This window comes from Cavia porcellus, unplaced genomic scaffold (assembly GCF_034190915.1).
Source record: "Cavia porcellus strain 051 isolate PalLab524CR breed Dunkin Hartley unplaced genomic scaffold, mCavPor4.1 scaffold_26, whole genome shotgun sequence".
In the NCBI taxonomy this organism is placed as follows: domain Eukaryota; kingdom Metazoa; phylum Chordata; class Mammalia; order Rodentia; family Caviidae; genus Cavia; species Cavia porcellus.
Window position 1 is genome coordinate 17,862,290 of NW_026947509.1, and position 21,848 is coordinate 17,884,137.

Sequence of the window (21,848 nt, forward strand, 5' to 3'; positions counted from 1 at the left end):
GAGAATGTAGAAGCTCACAATAGTGTATTGCTGATCTTGTTTCAAATCTATTCATTTTTTAAAACATACAATAAGGAATGTTTTTGTTAGAAGTATTACACAGAATCTGCTGGATGGATTCTACAGTTATGAAATACTGACTATGTAACTCTTTGTCATTCCATAACTTACTAGTTGAATTTTTTGCTGGAAAAAATTCACATTATAAAGTGTAATTTTGTCTCTGATAATTTATGTCAGTGATTAACCTTGATCCTACAAATAAGAATCAGGTAACTGCACGAAACTGTTCTAAGCACTAGAGATGCAGTGGTATCCAAAATAGACAGTCTTCAAAAGTTTACATTCCAGTGAGAAGAATTAGAAGCAGAGATTCTGCTACTTACTTTTATTTATTATGTTTGTAAGTGTTTACATTTATTTTGATTGTTAATGATTTGTCGTAAATGTCACTTTGCTACTGAATATTTTGGGCATAGAATATAAATTATGTTTCATTCCTTTGTGAAAAGGAAAACAATAGCTCTTTAAAATGTAACTAATGAATCTTTAAGTTTCTTGGAAACAGTTGATAGAGACTGCTTTTCCCATTTATTTATTTATTTATTTGAATTAATGTCATTTGCCTTTCAATTGTTTTATAAAATTTTGATTTATCATTTGTTCTTATGGAATTGCTTCATCCATATTTTCTATTTTTTTATTGCTGTATTCGTTAAATAGGATTCCTTTTCTTCTTCTTCATCCTCACTGATTGATTTTTTGGATGACGTAAGTCTTTGATTTTCAAAACAATGCATCCTTCTGTAAAAGAGATCAGTGAATTGACTTGAAGAATTTGCTTAGTAATGCAGTCAGTTTTAGAAATATCACACTTGGAAATTTATCTTGGACCAAAATATGCTTCTTCATTATCTTAACTATAACGGTTTATGATTTTAAAATATAGTAAAATGTTTAAAATATACTTTGAGAAATGGTTTGACCATCAGAGAATCTCTGTATTTCTGTGTTTTGCAAGAATTCTAAAGACTAGAGTGCCTACTTAAATTATTGTCACTACGTATATAAATAATTCTCATTTTTATTTTTCATAATGATTTCTATTTTACTTTCCCTTTTTCTTTTCAGCACTTTACTATTTAATTTCTGTGTTGGTTAACAATAAACCTCTGGTGGTATAATAAAGTGACATTTAAAAAATTAACTTCCAGTAGATTTTATCATAACATAATAAGAGTACCAGTCAATTTCTAGAGCTGATACAGTTTCTATTGTGGAAAGTGATTTTAGTTAGAATATGCACAATTTGCCTTATAAATTGACTGCATTATCATTTTCTCTCCCTTGTTCTATAAATTTAATAATTGAAAGTTCTATTAAATGTATATAATATATTATATTCCATAATTGCCTGTTATTTACCTTTTACATATTCCGTAGTCAGTGGCACAGTAATCCTTATTGTATAACATTTTGTTATCATGTTGAACATTCAGACTTTCCAGAAATAAAGAAATAACATGAGTTCAAATGCAAATATTTTTCTTAGAACTGTTTTCAAACCCAGGGATATTCTGTAAATGTTTCATTCTTTATGTTTTGTTAAATAAAATATAACATTCAGAAGAGCGTTTGGCATAACTTTCCAGTAAAGGACTTTTCTTGATCTGAATTTTTTCTACTAAGTGAATAAAAAATTATTTTCATACATTTGAAATATTATACCAAACATACATATTTATATTATACATGGAAATTCTTATAAGGGAAATAATTATTCTAATGCTAGACTGTAATAAAGTAAATATATATATGTTTCCACACACATACATACATATGTATGGAATTGCATATTATAATCTGCTTTTCAGTATATTAAAATATCCAGTGTGTTCATTTGTTTGTTCTTTTTCTTTTTTGATTTTTTGGGACAGGATCTCACTAGCCAAGGCTGGCCTCAGTCTTGTGGTGATCTTCCTGTCTCAGCCTCCAGAATGCTGGGATTATGAGCATGTACCACATGCCCAGCTCTTATGTGTTATTTTTATATGGATGCCATACACCTTAGAATGAGAAGTGATTTGGAGTATTTAATTCTTCTTTTCACTACAAAACCATTTTCACTTTTTTTCTAATAAATTCTTGCCTTTCGTTTTTTATTGCCCATAAAAAAAATCTCTTGACAGTACAACACAATGCATTCTGACAGATAAACAGGCTCTTCTCCACAGAAAATCCTTCATCATTGCACACCTCTGCCCTGTCCTTAGCTGATTTTCACTCTCTTGCACACATTGCTACTACCATTCTCCAGATGTATGAGTACCCAAGTCACAGCTGTTTCCCTTCTGTTACTTTTTCTGCAGAAATAGCCTTTCTTTCGCCTACCGTTATATAGTACAAGCTCTATTCAAAATTGCATTAAGTTCTGAAGCAGCGCAAAGGAGTATCTAGTACAGAGTAAAAAAGAATTGAGTTCATAGAAGCTGCCCAATCTTTGATTCTTACTACAGGTCATAAAAGGTGTAATTTTGAAGATACGTTTTCCTATTGTATTGTATTTTCAGTATTGTATATATTGAAATATATATCCTAGTTCTAATTTGACTTTCTAGGTATATAGTGTGGCTTCCTTTTTTGTCAGTTCACTTTTTTAGCTCTTTATCAGTCAGCCAACTGTTACCAGTATGAATTACATTTCCTTTTAAATTGTCAAATCCCATACCATTGGGAATGACTTTTATCCGTCAAAATACAGCCCAGCAGTAAGCTGTCATTTAAAAGTTTTTTCTTTTCTATTTTTCTGTTCTTAATTTATATTTTATGGCACAAACTTCTTGCTTTTGTTTTGTGTTCATAATGACAACCAACCTTCCCAGAGTTACCTACTCATTTACTTTATACTCAGCCATGATGAGAATGATGTTTAAATAGCAATATTCAATGTTTGTCAAGCTTGCTTTCATCATCTAAGATGCTTAGTTCAAAAAGTTTTGTAGCTTCCTATCTCTCTTAGAATTTTGGGGTTGTCTTTTTTTTTTTTTTTAATTTTACTGGTGTTTGTACTTTTTTTTTTTTTTTTTATTGGTACCGGGGATTGAACTCACGACCACCTGCTTGCAAGGCAGGTGCTTATGCCACTGAGCTAAATCCCCAGACCCATGTTTGTACGTTTTTAAGGAACAAGTCAAATCTTTACTGTTCTTTGTACCAGAAATCTTGTTTCTGGTCATATTGTTGTACATAATGCTAGTAATATGTGACTTCCCTCTATAGTAAGTAGGTTCCAATATATAACTCATAATATCATCTTTCTGGTCATTCTTTTCTGTTTTCTCTCTCAGTGCTATAAAGATAATACTGAAGACTTAAACTTTGCATTGCAGCTGGAACTTGTTGGTATAGGAGTAAAGTTTGTATTAAGCAAAATCCCAGAAATCAAGTTTTCCTTTGGTATCTACACATCACCTGTCTTCCCCTGAGCTCAAGAGCTCATTATGCTCAAGAGCATCCTCATGCTACCCTCCAATGCTTCTGTTTTGCCACCAGTAAATCTCTTGTTCCAATGTTACCTTCTGCTTCTATCTTTCTACCTTTATCCCTGTAAATAAAAACTTTTTGTTTCTTTTCTCTCACTCTTAATTTTTCCTCAGCATATTTTGTCTACTATCTCAAAATCTTGGAGTTTTTGGCAGTACAGGAAGGTGTTCAGAGAAAGTTGCCTTCCTTTAAGTGTGCAAGAGTGGCCTTGAAAGAAGGGAAAGAGTATATGTAATGCCTGTCATTTCCACCCCCCTGGGAAAATGAGAAGAGCAGCCAGGCAAGGCTGATTGCATTCTTAGCACTCAGCTTTTGTACTTCAGGAGGATGTAGACATTTGGACTTTCCTACATGTAGAGTCATAGACTTTTTTTTTTTTTTTTTTTTTTTTTTACTTTTTTGTGGTACTGGGAATTGAACTCAGAGCCTTTGCACTGAACTGTTCCTGCAGTCCTTTTCTTACTTTTTATTTTAAAAAAAAGGACATGCTTGGTAGCTAAATTGCCTAGGCTAGGCTCATACTTGCAGTCCTCCTGTTTGAGCTTTCCAGAATGCGGGGATTTCAGGTGTGCACCGCGACACCCAGCTAGAGTGACAGACTTTTAATGGAAAAAGAACCTGAGAATATATTTAGTCTATTGGTTTTTACCATTATTATTTATCATACCTTCCCATTATAAGAGCAGTAGTAAGAATGACATTTTAGGTTTTTAATCTTGGGAAGGGGGAAGATAAAGGGCTATTCAAACCATTTGTTTGGACAAACAAAGGCGGATTTGAGTTAAAATTAAAAGAAATCAAGGTCACTTTGATGAGTGGTCTCTTGTCATTGCCACTTTAAGGAAGCAGTAGAAGTGATGCTGAATCCTTTTTGCTTTGGAAATTGTCTTTTCTTCCCTTATCTTTTTCCTCAGTCCTACATGCCCACTGCTAGACTGCCTTTGATTCGTCCCAGTCTCCTCTCCATAACCAGTAGAGAACAGGTGGGGCTGATGGTGCGGGTTTTCTCATTTTTGTCTCACATCCTTTCCCTCATCCCAGTGGTAGCAGATTAAAGGTTCATACACCAGGCTTACAACAGCTTCCTACTCTATTCAGTTCATTTTCTTCTCAGCTGAACCAAAGTAACACTAGTATTGACATGTTCAATGTAATGCTAATGATAGTCATAGGTGACCTATGTGTTCTTTATATTTAGTAAACATTGTCATATATATTTGCTAGATAAGTTTGGAGTTCTGTTAAATTACAGTTGTACATTCTGTTAGCTTAGTTTCAGTTCATAAAATTGAAAATTGCCTGGTTGGCTGGCAAATGAAATAAACTTAGACTTGCTTTTTTAAAGTTTTCTTACTGTGGTATACCAAGCAAAGAATAAAGTAAGGAATTAAAACTAGATTTTAAAGGTCAGACATGGAAAAAAAATTATATCTGGTTGTACTTTGTATTTGCTGTTTTTTTCTCATTTTTAAGAATATAAGAAAAGCAAACATGATGAGCAGATACAGTTCTCAGCTTGGTTTTATTCTTACATATAATCTTACTAAAATGTCCCATAGTATTTAATTTCAATCATGGCTCCTCCCTCCTCTTCAATCATTCCTTAATTTTTTCCCATTGTTCCTTCTCAGCCTCTTTCATATTGTCTTATAACCAGTCATGGGGATCTGAGTCTTGACAGCAGAGTTCTAGCTATATCTGTGAAGGGTAATAATCATGAGAATCAGTAGACTATTATAAAACATTTATTGCAAAGATTTTTTTTACTCTTGTGAACAAAATCTGGACTAGTTCCTTCTGAGAAAGTAGGTCATTCCTAAAATGTCCTCCTTTGCTGCTGCTTTTTAAATTTTCCATCCAAATACAAAATAAAAAATTAGAGTATAGTAGAATAGAATAGAACTTCCATCCACATATTCAACACAATCCAATTTGAAGACCTCATATTTTAGAAAATTATCATATATTATTCTTCCCTGGTTTAGACAAAACAGATTAAGTAGAGGTGTTGCAGATTTTGGCATTTTCAGGATTCTAGTATATTTGTTCAATCCAAAATCCCCTGATGCTCAAAAACTTTCAGCTGTTAGATTTCAGATTTTCACATTAAGGTCATTCAACCTATATATTTTATTGTACATACTTACTTATATTTTTATTATATATTTCATTTGATATAATGTCCTCAGGTGATACAGGGAGGGAAAATCATGTCTACATTGACTATCTCTCCCTTATTTTCTGTTTTATTAAATAAGACCACTGGAATTAATTTACTGGACCTTAAAATCTCTTAGCCTAATTACATGCCCTTAAGATTCATTCGTTATTGGTTTCTGCTTTCTTTACCTCTATACTGAGTCTTAAGGTTCTGGAGGCAGTTCATAGACGTAGATATAAAACACATGCTTAAGATGATACATGATTCAGCATTACAACAAGATACTAGTTGTCAGTATTTTGCCACATGAATACAGTTTCATTATTTTAAGAATACTGTAATGTGGAGTGTTTGGAGGTGGTGGCAAATGTTTTCCCCTAAGTGTATTTCAGGAAAAAAGTATAATTAACACCTTTTTATTGAACACATTGGTAAGAAACTACTGCTGTGTCGATATGATAATTTAGTGTTATTATTAGCTTTGCATACTGCCAGTTTAGAAAACGTATTGTCTTTCCTATGCAAAGATAAATATTGAGAGACATTTGTACTGTCTTTAGTGTGGTGATAATGTATTTACTTTGAGATATTCATGCTCTTTTCCTGGTTTTAGCATACACAAGATTCTAGTCAGAAATAGAGATAACTGAAAACAAAATGTTGCTCTATGTGGAACTTCTAGCATGTTTTACATGTGTAGACTATACACAGTCATGGCAACAAAGATAAATTAGGTGCAGAACTAGACCTCAAAATGTTTATTGTTTGAAAATATGACGTAGCTGGGGACTATATAATGTAGAAAGCAATAAATAGCACGTGAAACACCTAGAATAATTACTATGGAAGTTCAAAACAATTTATTCTTTACTGAAAATTTTGAAATTGACAGACACTCTACCAAACATAATATGGCATTTCTACCTAAAGAATCTGATGCCCCATCCAGGCATAATGGTTCACTCCCAGCATTCTAGAGGCTGAGGCAGGGGTAATATGTTGAATTTGAGACCAGCCTGGCCTACAAAGTGATTTCAGGACCAGCCTGAACTGCATAGTGCAACACTGTCTCAGACCAAAAAAAAAGGAATCTGACAATCTGGTGGGAAACACAAATATATGAACAGACAATTATCATACCATGCAGGTTATAGCAATAATAATAAAGAACAAAGGAGAAGAGAGAAATGAGAGAACAAAGGAGAAATATTTCTAACTGGACCAGAAAGATCCAGAAAAACTTCCCAAATGAAGTGATACCTGAGACCTGAGTTAGATCTTTACAGATCAAGATTGTAGGTGGGCAGAGTATGGCAGGGGGGCTGAGTCATGAAGACACAGGGAGATTTTCAGTTTGATAAAACAAAAGGGATAATGTTCAGATTGATAAGAAACATGTTCGAAGATGTAAGCAGGGACCAAAATCAGTTGACCATACTGTATATTATGAAGTTTAGATTTAATCACTCCCTGTGTAATGATCACCAAAGAAGGATTTATTGGATGAAAAGGGTAACAGTTTTATTTGGAGCAAGGTAAGTTGGAAATAGCAGCATGCGTGTGGAGATGGCCAGCACACAGATATGTGAGTGAGAAGTTTAAGGAAGAACAGTGAACCAGCAGTAGAGATTTGGGAATGATCAGCTAGTTGAGTGGATGTGGTCCCCTCAGGAGAAGAAATTAGAATGAGAATAGTGAGTCCAGAAGAGACATTGGAGCTCCCCAGCATTGAAGAGGAAGGAGTTCCATAAACAGGAGGAGGAGCAACAATTGGAGAAAGCATCCTATCACAGAACCAAGGGAGTGTAAAGATTAAAAAGGGGACTGCGCAGAAGTTGGTGGCTTGATAGGTAGCCGGATGGTGAGCCTCTCTGAGAAAAACAACTCAAGACGCTAGAATTTAACACCATGGAGAAGACCAAATGAAAGGAGAGGGATTCTCACGACCAGGAGGAAACTGAGGAAAAAAAAAGAGAGAAGGAAGGAAAAACGTGGACAAAAGGCTGGAACCAAACGTTTTCTCAATGGAGCGGCCAAGTGCTGTGCTGGGCGTGCCTTGGAGTCAGACAACTCATGACCGCACTGAAGTCGAGGTTGCCCAAATAGGGACTTGGTGAGCCCAGGGCCCTTGGCGGGAGGATGTGGTGCAATGAAGAGTGGAACCAACTGGGAGAGCTGCACTAACCTGTGGTGAGTGCTAGGAATTGGGTCCCACAAAACAGGTGACCAGCTGGACGACATACTGGAGTTGGACAGGACGGGCCTGAACCTAGAACCGCAGTGGGATCAGTTGGCCACCTCTGGCCCGAAGAGGACTGGTGGGATCTGCTTGGCCTGAGTCACGCGCCTGGTTGGATCCAATAGCCAGGTATGAAACTGTCCGGAACCTGTGATATCCACACAGCACAAACTAATGTGCCAAAGGCACTCACCGGTTGACTGGCTCAGAGGCATCATCCCTGTGTGCAGCTTACTGATCAACAGGAAACTGGAGACGGCAGCAATCCCCTAGCCAGCACACTTCAGAAAATCCATAAGCAATATGGAAAGGGCCTGAGACGTCCACCATACACCTGTCTGAAGGAAACCAGAAGCATGACAAGAGAAAGAAATAAGAAAAAGCCTCCAGCTGCTGACTCAGGGAAAATAAGTCCAGGACTGATAAATACAGAAGAGACTGACGGAAGCAATCATGCAATATTGGACACAGCATCAGCGAACATAAAGAAATACTTCCATGACCTCATAGATGAACTTAAAAGTGAAATTCTATTTCAAGGGAAGCAAGATACAAAAAGATTAGTAGAAGAAATGCTAAGCACCTCTCAAGACACAGATGGAAGAATGGAAGAACCCAGAAAAAGCAGAGAAACCTTTGATGAAGAATATAAACAAAATCTAGAGTACATGAAACAGATCCAAAGCCATTACCAGGAAATTAAAAACTCCATTGAAAGCTGGCAACATTCCTTGACAGAAAGTTAAACTTTCAAAACTTGATGATAGATTTGCAATGTGTGATTATGAAAGAAAAGATCTCTTAAAAATAACAAGGAACCAGGAAGTAACAATACGAAGGCTAGAAGATGACAAGAGGATCTATAACTTAATAAAAAACTTAAAGAAGCAGAAGTAAACACAAATGAATTACAAAGGCTATTCACAGAAATAATTAAGGAAAAATTCCCAAGCATGGGAAAAGGAAATGATGTCCAGATAAATGAGGCATACAGAACTCCAGCAAGCTGCAGCCAAAACAGATCTACACTCAGACATATAATCAAGATCCCAGAAATCTATCGCAAGAACAGAATATTAAAAGCCATCAGAGAAAAGAAACAGCATCTATAAAGGAAAACCCATCAAAGTTACGACAGACCTCTCCACATAAACTATCAAATCAAGAAAAGCTTGAAGCGAAGTATTCCAAGTCCTAATAACCTCCAACCCAGATTGATGTACCATGCAAAACTGTCTCTCAAAATTAATGGAGAAACAAGATGTTTCCATGACAAAGAGGGACTGTGGGAGTTCGTGACTACCAATCCAACCCTACAAAAAATACTGAAGGACATTCTGGAGAGAGAGAAAAAAATCACCAAGATTTCAGCAACAGTGGCAGAGACCTCTATGAACAGGGGCAGACAGTGGAATGAAGGAGAAAAGTAGATAAAATAGCATAGCAGAGATGAGGCAGAGAAGACTGGCTATCATCCCGAACACAGATGGCCTTGATACACTAACAAAAAGAAACACAGGCAGAGTAGATCAGGAGATAGGGTCCATCGAGATGCTCTGAATAGGAAATATAATCTACCTGAAAGAGGATTAATGAACTGAAAAATCAAAGATGAGAAAACAATGCCCTATGTGACGGGAACCAGAGAGAAATAGGGACAGCTCATTCAGCAGCTGCAGATAGATTGGAAAGTCATGACACTTTTGTACAGTGGAGAACTATTCAGCTATGAGAAGGGAAAACCTTGAGGCTTTGGTAGGTAAAGGAATACAGCTCAAGATCAAGCTCAGGGGTGAAAAGGTTCAGCACCACTTGGGTAGATAATGGGTTGCCCCCCTAATCTAAAAACTGGGTGAGTTGGCGGGACCCAAAATGTACAAAGCACCCTGAGAAAGGGAAAGGGGAGGAACCGTCTAAAAAAGGAAGGCAGAGGACATTGTTAATAGTGTATCAGGATTTAAAAGCCACATTAGTCTTATCGCTGTTTAGTTTGATTTTATTCTGTTCCAGTCTACTCATACTAGATTTGAGGGCACAGAGAGCTATCCCAAAAATAGCAGGATATACTATGGTAACTATCCTTAATTTCATATTAACTTGACCTGAAGCCCTGTATTACTTACACTGTCTTACTATGACTGATCTTAGTTGAATCTGGTTTGTTAGATCGCTGTTTTGTCTTGACTGATTTTATTCGAATTTGGCATGCTTGATAACATCAAGTCTAAGAGTAGAGGCAACTACTCTGAAGACAAGATGCAGTAGGATACCCATTCTAGTTTGGTTATTAACTGCTTTTGAAGTCTTATAATATCTCCAGTGTTGTGTTTTTATTAATATTGCTATGTAGTGCTATGTTCAATTATATTATGCCTGTTGATATAGACAATTCTATTGAAATAACAATAGACATCATAGTAACCACAGTAGATCACCTAGACTGTAGTTTTCTATGTCTTTTTCGTTTCATGTTTTTCTAGAAATTTTTTTGTGTCTTGTTTTGATCTGTTTTCCTCTATAATGCAGAAAGGATAGGTATACATGTAGAGATTCACGCATGTGTAGAACTTCTAAACAGTTTATGAGAATAGATTATATAATGTACGATAGGATGAACAGATACTCTGAAGAAAAAGAGACACTAAGATACCCAGTGCTCATTCTGTAGCCTTATGATATAAAACTAGCAATACTATTTTTTTCTGTCCAGAGTGATATTAGCCTATTTTCTTTTGTTTAATTTCAATATATGTAAAAATATGGATGTCTATTTCGAACAGAATGAGAGATTATGGCAGCCATTGTTGACTTCCCTATTGTCTGGTCTTGAAGACCTAAAAAGCCTTCATCATCCTGTTGTGATCAGTTTAGTACTATAATGTTCAGTATGTATTCACTGTGTGTAAAGGTATGGACAACTATTTGGAAGAAAACAAGAGATAATATGATAGACAGTGAGGATCTCTGATGGTCTTGCTTCGAAGTCTGTGTTTCTTAAATTGTTTTCTTATGATCTGTTTTGTTCTGTTTAATTTTACCCTCTTTAAAATAAAATAAAGATACAAAAAAAAGAGGGGACTGCTAGTAACTAGAGGTGGCTGCTCAGATAATCAGATATACAGCACCTCAGTATCTTCACACTAGAAATGATTGAAGCAGAAAGAAGCCAAATTGGATTGAGAAGTAAATTGGAAGGTTAGAAAGTAAAGGCAGTGATTTTCTACCATTTTAAGGAAAGTTTGAATCTGACTGAAGAGGTTTGAATTCTAGCTCGAATGCTTACAGGTTTTAAAACCTTGGACAAGTTCATCTGTTTTCTTCATCTTTTTAAAGGAGGATCAAAATACCTACTTTAGTAGGGTTTCTGTGAGAATAAGAGAGTTCATATATGGAAGGCCTTTTTTGGAAAATACCTTTATATGCTATAACACATAACGAATGTTAATTGTTATGATTATTAAGGAAAGAAAGATTGATAGCTAAAGGATCGGGAATTGACTTATAGCTTGGATTTTTGATTTTGTGGATGAAAGAGGAAGAGAGAGGTTCTGTCTTTCTATTAATAACTGAGGGTAAGTAACTGGTTTAATCATTAGATTTTAGCCTCTATAATTGACCAGGCCAAGAACAAAAACTGGTTTAGAATGAATAAGTCTTTTAATCTTTGTTTGCAGTTAACTCTTTGGGACACTGTGGCCATTGACTTTCCTATAGGAAAGAAAAAAAGAATTCCTATTTACCATTCGGCTAGGGATTGTACCTAGGGCCTCACAAATGATGCTATGCAAGCTTTCTACTGCTGAGTTGAACCATTTAAAGAACCATTTTTGTAAAGAAGAATTTAGCAGATAAATTTGTAAAGCAAAGCTAGCTAATAAAATTCTTGGCAGCAATAAGAATTATTTAGATCCTTTTTTGTTGTCAAATGTTTTAGTTTTCTACTACCAACATTTCTGGAAAAGAAATCGTCCCTCATTTGAGGAGGTGTTATTTTGTGGATCACTGTTTGATGGAGGTGTTATTTTGTGGATCACTGTTTGTGCATGGACCAGTAACAGTTTGATCAACTTTAGACCTGACCTAAGCAAATGTTTCTTAACTGTCTTTCCTAGTTTTTCCCTGAAAATATGTGTACTGTAAACCTATCCAGAAAAAGTGGCTTTGTATGTGTGTTTATATACTTACATGTTGATAACTGTAGGCATGATGAGTCTTCTCTGTAAATCTTTGTAACATGCAGTGTTCTCCTTTCTCTGTTGAAGCGCTCTCCATCCTGTACTCCAGCTAGCAAAGGCAGACGTGTAAGAGACTATTGCACTATGTGTATTCATCCTGATGCCCTCTGCCTCTTAGTCTTTGCCTGTGGTTGCAGAACATGTGAACGTTTGTGTGATGTATTATTATCCTGGCTGCATGCTTTGTGCTGCTACTTCTGCTATTGCTAATCTGCTTTCCTGTATTTTTTGCCTTTTTGCTTTTTTTTAATTTCAGTGTTGGCTGCAAAGCTTTAGGAATGTTCATGTAAATTTCTGTAGCCAAACTACTAAAATAATAAGATACATTTTTTTATTTTGATTGGAGACAGAAAAGTGATTCTAAAGTATGCTTTCTAATTAAATATAAATAAATAAGTTTATAAATAAGAATATAATACAAGCAAAATATGTAGATTTTTACTATTTTAGAAAGAAAACTAGATAATTTGTATTGTACAAAATTCAGAAAAGATATGGAACAAATTTTGTTTATTGAGTATGATTTTATGTAAAAAAAGTTTTCAAGGAATCTTGAATTTTCTTCATTTGTTTTAAATATGATTTAAAGGAATCCTCTTAAATATCTTGTAGGTATAGACTTGGGAAAATCATGTTAATAATAAATTTATTTATTCTAAAGTGTTCCAATGTTTTCAAAAATCCATCAGTTCTTCATATATGTATTGTTAGCAAACTGTAAAATACTTCCTACTAATGCTAGATCTATGTTTCTCAATTTGAAATGGTTCAGTCACTGCCTCATCCTACAAGATTTTCATAGTCCAGAGTGAGGAATCCCCCATGTGGAAATGTCTCGAAGTTTTGTACATCAGCCTCCATCCTAAAAGCAGCTACACACACTTATATACTCCCCAGCATAGAAGCAGTAGGCTTCCTGGTACCCATATTTTCATATACTACTTAAAATAGTCACTGTGGAAAGTCATTGTGATAAATAGAAGTTTTTGACTTTTACCTGTCAGCTTTATGATCATCAGGATTGATCAACACCTTAAATCCAGAGTTCTTTGATATAGAAAGTTCTAGATCAGGTAATGATCTGGTTTGTGAAAGATGTTGGCTCATTGAGTCCTGTGCTTTTTCTGATGTGACGGAGGTTTAGTTGTCAAAGATACATAGTACTTGTGTCACATCTTCAGACTACGGTTTAATAATGAATAAGCAGTTCAGTTATCACTGTTATGTCCAGGAAAATTATGAGATCAGTTGCTATTATTGAGATCTATGATTGCTGACTCAACTGATTTCTTTTTTTCTTTTTTGGGGGGGAGGGTACCAGAGATCGAACTCACAACTGTGCTCTTAGAAAGCAGGCACTTATGACGCTAAGCTAAACCCCCAGCCCTCAACTGATTTCTTGATTGTTTGAATTTGTAGAGTTAAAACCATCATATATTTTATCAAATCCAAGTTTATGTTAACTATTTCATATAATAGGGGGAGACCAAATATTATATATGGGAAGACCAAAATATTATGTTTCCAGTTATACTAGATTCAAATCATAAGCCTGTGAATTGAATTAATTTATAACTGTTTTTGAAGAGATTGTAATTCAGAAAGGTTGTTTTCTGGTTAACTTTATTATGGATTAAGGACACCTCACATACCAGGCAGACTTTGGGCATTGGCCATCTAGAACATATCTATGAATTATGAAAGGAAGAAAATTGGGGGAATGGCTATTGTAAGGTTTCTACTTTTAATTCTTTCTCTTTCATTTGTAGGACATGAAAAAGCAAAAATTAGCTAAAATCTGTGTACTTAATATTATGTACGATTCTTTTTTCATCCAGAGATAGTAAGCTTGGTTATCTGCTTTCCTAGCTTGTTTCAGTTTTTCCTGGATTATGTATCAGACAAATAAAAAAATCAACCAATAAAAAGTAGTAAAATGTGTGAAAGAGATAGTTGAAGAATTATGAATTTTTCAGTAATTCAGTAGAAAATATCTTGGTGACATAGTGAGGTATATTAGTAGTCCCTGGGACATGAGTATATTACTCCATTAGGATGCAAATAGTTACCATTCTCAGCAGTGGCCTTGAATCGAAAAATGGAGTGTCATTTCATGTTATGTACCATGTTTTAAAGTAAATAAATATTCAGTACTTAGGTAAATTTAAGTTCTTTCACTATGAAACATCATAGAAAGGATGAAATATTACTAAATAGTGTTTGCCATATTCTGACTTTTACTATTTCACTTCATTTATAGTTTGAATACTTATGTTCTTTATAAGTGGTGGTATTTAATTATTAGTACAAGAAAGACTTGTTAGAGATAGTATTTTAAATGTCTGAATAAAAATGGATAGAGTTCTGTTGTGCTTCTGTTAATAGTGAAAAACATTAGATATCTCATTTTAGATTGTACCTTTTGACTTTGGAGCAGAGATTATAAAAAGCCAATGTGTGGGTTAACCTTCTGTTATGTTTTCTTAAAACAGTTTTAATTCTCTAGAGTAGATATTCAGATATACACATATTGAAATAACTTCAGAAATTTCTTAGAGATCCAAATTATATTATTTGTAACCAAGAATACATTTCTAGTCATAACCTTCAGTAATTTGGTGTTATATTTTAGGAAAATATATTTACTATTTGCAAATGATACAATATTTTATAATACTGCTTTTGTCCTAAATTCAGTTAACAGAAATTATTTTACTAAATGTTTTAAGATTAAGTGTTCTTAGTACAAAATTATTAAATTGTCCTCTGCTTCCAAAATAGTTCTAAGTGAATGACACAGGAAAAAAAATTGATTAAAAATTTTTTTCTGAACTTGAGTTTTATGCAGTATTTACCAATACAAACAACAGATATAAAGTGTTTTTTTTACCATACTGACCATTTATAATCTGTCTCAAGTTTCAAGAGCTTTCATTTTAAAACAAAGTTTCTTTTTAAAGTGTAACTATTTGTACAGATCTGCATTTTAGAGCATAGAGAAGGCTTCTTGATACTATATAGTCAAGATAAATAGATTTGGTTCTTTTTATAATTTGAGAAATTCTTAGTAGGTATGTCACCTAAGAATCATACAAGTGCCTAATAGTGCCCAGAAAAAAAAAAGTTTTCGATTCTATTTTACTACAGTAGGTTCCTGACTTACGAACAATTTCATTCTGGGAAAATTGTTAAAAGATGGATTCATTCATAATTTGACGAAGTGAGTCTTATACACAACTCCATGTGTTTAAGTTGGGGATTTAACTGTATTCTAGAAATACATGATGCAGATCTTTTACAAGAAAAAATCCTGTTAGATTAAGGGAATATTAAGGGAGTTTTTATATAACATTATGCATTGTAGGCAATATCACAAATATTCAGCTTTCTACTTTTTTTGTATAATAGAACATTGAGTAAAAACAATGCTAGATACAGTAGTTGTGCCCAATACTTATTCATCAAAAAACTCATTAAATATGTTTACTTAGGAAAAATTAATTGCTTAAAATTGGAAAAGGGAGCCTTTTTCTCAGTAGTTTGCAACTTACAAATATTGAGTGAACTGGTGCACTCTTAAGATTTGTTTCTAATGTCTTTCTTTGGACAGTATTAAAATGTACTATCCAGTAAATATTAGCTGTTTATTGTTTTTTGCTATTTTTCCTTTTTATTCTTTTTATAAACACAAATCCCATTATTAAATTAACACCTGCTTTTGATATATAGTAACTTGCTACATTATTAACTCAATTGCTTATACTCACTGCTGTGTTTTTCATGCATAAAGGATTTTTTAATTTCCATGGTTTAAATATAATAATGAATATATTTGTTTCTAAGATTTTAAAATCATTGTATAAAAATAACTACTGGTATTTATTAGCTATTTTGCTGCTATACTATATCTGAATCATTACCAGTTAATTATTAAAAGTAATTTCAAACTGTCTTCAATTTTAGTATGTAATAATTGAATATTCTGAAAATTTAATTGAATTAATTACTTCTTAATGGTTAGAGTAAAGCCATTGATTACAAATGCCTGGTAAGCATTTATAGTTAAAATTAGTAGCCTCTTGAATACCATAGTTCTGTTTGTGATAAAACTTTGATGAATCTGTAAAACTATTTTTCTTATTTCTGTAGTTAAACCACAGTTGAGATATTTATTTATGTTGGCAATAATCCAGGAAGTAAATTAAATATTAAAATTTATTGTCATTAGTTGTTTACTTCTAGTACTCTTGTAGAAGACTTTGACTTTTTTTAAAAGTTTGATAGTCAAACTTTTTCTTGCTATGAGTTTAATCATCTCTATCAAGTATCCTTTGTTTATGAGAAACACAAAAAAAGTGAAAGTAAAGTGATAATTTTTCAAGTATATATGCATTGTGGGTTTTTTAAAAATCATTGTAAGTGGCATAGTTCAACTTTTTAATATGCTAAATTAATGTCACCTTCAAAACACTCTAATATATTTGCTTTTAATTTTTTAAAAGAAAATGAACTTGATTTTGTTTAATCTGAAATTTTTATGTTAAGACCATAATGCTTTATAAAAGATCATAATTTTCATTATTTCATTAGAATTATTATCTGCTTATAATTTTAAATAATTCCTACTTGTGAATATGATCAGGTTTTACCTCAACCAGCTAAGAAAATTATTTTTAGAATCTGTCCTCATTTGTATTGTTTTCTTTCACTTTTATTGAAGAGTAAAATCTAGTTAGAAGGAAAAGACCTAACAAATGACAGCAGTTCAGAAGAGCTGAAGACCCATAATAAAAGCCTTCAGAATCAGTAATTGTGTAATCACAGATTAAATGGATGGTAAATTTTTCTTTCCCTAACATCCTGCTGTCATCATGTCATATTTTCAGAGGATCTCATGCTGGTAAATGTTTTAACTGCCCACTTTGGATTGGGTATAGAGGTGAAGGACCCTGTAAGGGATGCTGGTGTGGTGTTACAGACATGCTAACAAATGACTTAAAGCAGCATATGCTAAATTTAACATGAGACATTCTAAACCAGTATGCTCAACTGCTGTCCATACGTCATCACATGGTGCAAGGAGTAAGCCTCTGTCAGACTTCAACAAGTTCTTGCCTTATCAGGTTGTTTGCATTAAAGTTAGTGTTTTTGGATAATGACACATCCCTAATGTGAATATTCAAACTGAAGTTTGTTAGCCTTGTTTCTCAAGAAATATTGTCATGATTCTGCCTTACAGACATTTGCTAAGAGCTGCAAATTGTTTAAAGTGATTTCTTGGGTTTTTTTCTTCCTGACTTATTTTCCTAGACTGATCCTGTTGAGGACACTTATGTACGGAACCCGAGCATCAAGTTTTACAACCAGTCAAGGTCCACATCTCCTTCCACATCTAGTGAAGCTGAGCCAGTTAAGGTGCCTCATTGGAACAGCCTTGCTCCCCAACTTTGCACTTGTGTCAGGAAAGAGGGAATTGAAAAAAAGGCAACTCTATCTAATCAAATACATTGTGTCATAAATTATAATTTATAGGAGATCATTGCATTTAACTGATAATGTATACAGGAGTGGAAAATAAAATATCAAAATTGCTCCCAAATATTCACCTGAAATAGGCAAAAAATTGTATTGACTATATTGTCTTTTTACTTAGAGAATTATGTAGAACAGATGAGAGATTTTTGTAAATACTGGAATTACCATAAACTCTGTAAGCATATGATCATGAGGTGCCATTCTCATGTTTTAATTATTCTAATTGAATAAACCATAATATAACTTACTGTTAAATCATAAGCACAATTTAAAACTAAAACTGTCCCTACTGGCTATTTATTCTCACTGCTGAATCAGCCATAGGCATTCGGTCACCTAAATCAAATCTTTTAATAGTACCCAAAAATCTATGTTGTGTTTACATTTCACGTTAATCAATACTTTAAACAGCCACTTGGCCAGTTCCAGCAGCAGCGCCAGCTCCTGCGCAGGTCAGAAGAGCGAGCTTTGCCCCGGCTTATCCATCCTGCCTCACAGTGAAGTCCTGCTTCTTCATGGAGCATCACACTCTTCAGGCACTGCTCCTTGGCTTCTCTGCCCGTGATCTCCAAAGCTGAGTCTAACTTCCCACACAAGTGAGCAAACACCCAGTCTATGGAGCTCTCTGCAGAGAAGTGCGAGCTGTAGATGGGTTCTGACTTGTGTCCCTGTGATAGGAGCCCTCTAAGTTAATGAGACCCTCTGATTTTCTAGTTACATTGTTTTAGTATTCGGAGTTAATGCTGTTTTATTACCTTAATGATAAAATATCTCAATTATACCCTTGTAACAGATTTAACAAATACATTTTGCCCAATTTTTTTCAAAAAACAAAATATTCTGGAAACAGTTTAAACATCTTTCCCTGTACCATTCCCCTCTCTTCTTTCTCAGACATATTCAAGTATAGCTGGTGTAATTCTGCCTTCCTTGGCTTTACATGTTTATTTGTATTATCAATATGTGGTAATGTTTGTCATGTATTTAAAATTTATACAAATGTCACCTGTATTCTTCTGCAGCTTCTTTTCATTTTAAGTGTGCTTTTGAGATTTATTTATATAGACACATGTCCATCTAGTTCATTAATTATACCTGCTGCATTATATTTTATTGAATGAACATGCCACAATCATTTATCTATTCCTCTATTGTGGGCTATTTAGGTTGCTTCCAATTTTTATTACTACAATCATTGTTGAAGTGAACATCCTAGTATCTGTCTGCTTTGGAAAATGTGCAATTTGTTTAGCATATACAAATGGGATTATTGGGTTGTATGCTATGTGAATTTTCAACTTTGACTAGATGTTGACAAATTGTTTTCCACAGTGGATGAATCTATTTTAACTCCCACCAGCAGTGTCAGAGTTCCCCATTTCTCCATATTCTTCTGTACACTTGGTACTGTCAGACATTAACTTTTGCCAATTTGATGAGTGGCATTTTTTTTAAAAGTTAAGTTGTACTTTTTCTATTGCGAAATGTTTAGCATCTTTTTGCTTTGGCTGTTGATGATTTGCTTGTTCATATCTTTTGCCCATTATTCTATTGAATTATTTTTCTTGGTTTTTTCCAGTTGTCTTGTGAAGTGTTCTATATATATTTTGAATACCAATTCTTTATCACATATATGGATTGCAAATATTTTCTCCCAGTCCATGGCTTAATTTTTAACTTCATCTGTGGTATCTGTTTGTCTTGTAAATCTTTTCTTTTTTAAGTAGTCAATTTTATCAATTATTTCCTTTATGACTTCTGCTTTTTTATGTCTTTTTAAAGCAAATCTTTCTTATGCAGAGATTATAAAGATTTTCTTCTAAAAGTTTTAACTTTTTGCTCATATATGTTTAGGACCTTACTCAAACTGAAATTTATTGTTATGAATAATGGAAAATGAGAGTCTAATCTCTTTTTGCCACATAAGTACTGACTCTCCTTTTTTTCCCCTCCTTTGATTTGTATGCTTTTTAGGCCTGGTTCTGGTGGGATTCCCTGTTCTCTTCCTCTGTTCCTTGGATTATTTCTGTACTGATATAGTTTCTTAGTTAGTGTAACCCTAAAATAATTCTTGACATGTGGCATGGTGATCCCTCTCCCTCTGCCTAACTTACTCTTTTTCTTCCTGACTCTTTAGTTTTCCATATTACTTTTAGGATTAGTTTGCTAGGTTCCATGTGGGGCTTTTGATTGGAATTACATAAATTTTAGATTTATTGGAGGATAATCAACATCTTCATGATATTTCCATCTATGAACAAACATGGTATGCATAGTAGCTAGCTGTCTTTTACATCTTTTAATAAAATTCCCTTACTTTGAGTATACTCCATACTATGTATTAGATTTGTTCCTAGATAACTTAAATTTTTTGTTGCTGTGATATGTGAGATTCTTTTGAAATACTTTTTTTATTATGCTTTGCTGGTCTTTATAAACTCTGTTGGTCTTATAGCCTGCACCTTTGCTTGATTCTGAATTTTAATAATTTCTCTGGAACTTTCTATAAAATACTAATGATGGTGTTGTTCCCCATTAATTGTTTTTCATTAATATTTATGTAGATTGTCAGTGTTTTTATTGAATTTCCTTACTTCTCAATGTTAAGTTTATAGGTGGATTCAAAATTTTTCAAATTGTTTAAAAGTAAATAAAATTTAAACTAGAACTAAAATTACAGTTCAAAGAAACCTGGGAAACTCAACTAAATGCCATCTTAACACTATAATAAACGTTAAGTAGTCTATTTTAGAGGCTATGTAGGAACAGGCAAAGAGGAACCATCTGTTATCTTCTAATATTTTTTATTATTCTGTACCTTTATGCAAGGATTAGCTGAGTGTTTTTTAATAATTATTTGCTTAACATCCTAAAAGTAAGTTCTTCATGTCTTTGTGTTTTACTAATTAAACAATGTCCAGTAAAATCACCAATTCTTTTCATTCAAAGATATATCTTATCCCATAAAATAAAACTCTTTAACCTACTAATAAAGAGAGGGTTTGTAGCTAAATTTGTATCAAATTCAGAATTCCAATAAGGTTAAATAATTTAACTCCTTTGTTTGGAAAATTAATTTTTTCACAAAATTTACACTAATTTCTATCTGTGTATTTAGAACCAGAGTTACATTTGTTATAGATGTCTTCTAAATATGGAGTCAAATATTTAAAAATAATCTTCTAAATGTTTTTGTTATAACTCTTATTAAAACAGATACTTTTAAAAAGATAAATACGGCAAATTCAAATAAATATGAAAATAGCCTCATTTTAATGTAGGCTATCAGCTATAACAGCTTTGTTTTCCTGTGGATTTTCTTTTTCAAATTGTTTATTTTTAAATTTACGGATTGAAATAAAATTTACTAATAGGGCAAGTATTTCATTTGCAGATATTGCAGGCTGAAAATTAAGTTATCAATACCATGAGAGCTTTAATTTGAGATAGAACTTTTTGCCTTATTGACACTGTTTTTATTTACTTTGGTTTCTCTAATTATGTTTGAAATAAATGGAGTTTTTCATGGCGTTTATCTCCTTTTTGCTTCCCGGTTCAGACTGCAGACAGTGCTCCACTTCCAGTTCACACGCCAACCTTAAGGAAAAAGGGCGGCCCTGGTTCAACTGGCTTTCCACCTAAGGTATTCCATCTATTCCAAGCACAGTGTGACACCTCAAAACATGAAAATAGATTTCTTCTGCTTTGTGTAATACCCGTGATTGTGATACTGATTTCTTCAAAGTTAAGAAAAAAAAAAAAAAGACCTTGGAAAGAAAATAAATTCTCTTTGAGTAGAAATAAGCGTCGCTGATAAAGGAAGAAGAGTGTATGTTTCTTTTTCTTTTTATCTTAAATTCAGTGTTTCGAAGTCTGTCAAAGTGTAAGGAGTGATGTTTCCTTTGGGTCCTCCTTCTGGCTATTGTCTGAGAAAGGCATTAAATTGAGGCCATTCCTACAGTAATTCATTCCATTCAAAATGCTAGAATAAGCACAATAAATATGCTAAAGAGATAAAATAATGTGAGGGAAGATAAAGTAGTTGTAAGACAAAATACACTGGAAATACATGACATGAAAGAAGATTACTAGCCGAAAGAGAAAAATCTGGATAGATGGCTTTAAAAGAATAGAT

General features: G+C 33.6%; 1 protein-coding gene across 21 annotated transcripts in view; it reads left to right on the top strand.

Annotated features, from left to right (window-relative positions):
• Cdc42bpa (CDC42 binding protein kinase alpha) overlaps positions 1-21,848 on the top strand; it is a 266,063-nt gene that overhangs the window by 202,380 nt on the left and 41,835 nt on the right. For 4 of the 21 annotated variants that reach the window (XM_063236777.1, XM_063236786.1, XM_063236787.1 and 1 more), the window contains 4 exons: positions 724-771; positions 12,206-12,244; positions 17,489-17,593; positions 21,273-21,356. In XM_063236777.1, the coding sequence (XP_063092847.1) occupies positions 724-771; positions 12,206-12,244; positions 17,489-17,593; positions 21,273-21,356 (276 nt within the window). The remainder of the gene's footprint in view (positions 1-723; positions 772-12,205; positions 12,245-17,488; positions 17,594-21,272; positions 21,357-21,848) is intronic. The other 17 variants (XM_063236788.1, XM_063236795.1, XM_063236796.1 and 14 more) reach the window with 9 other exon arrangements.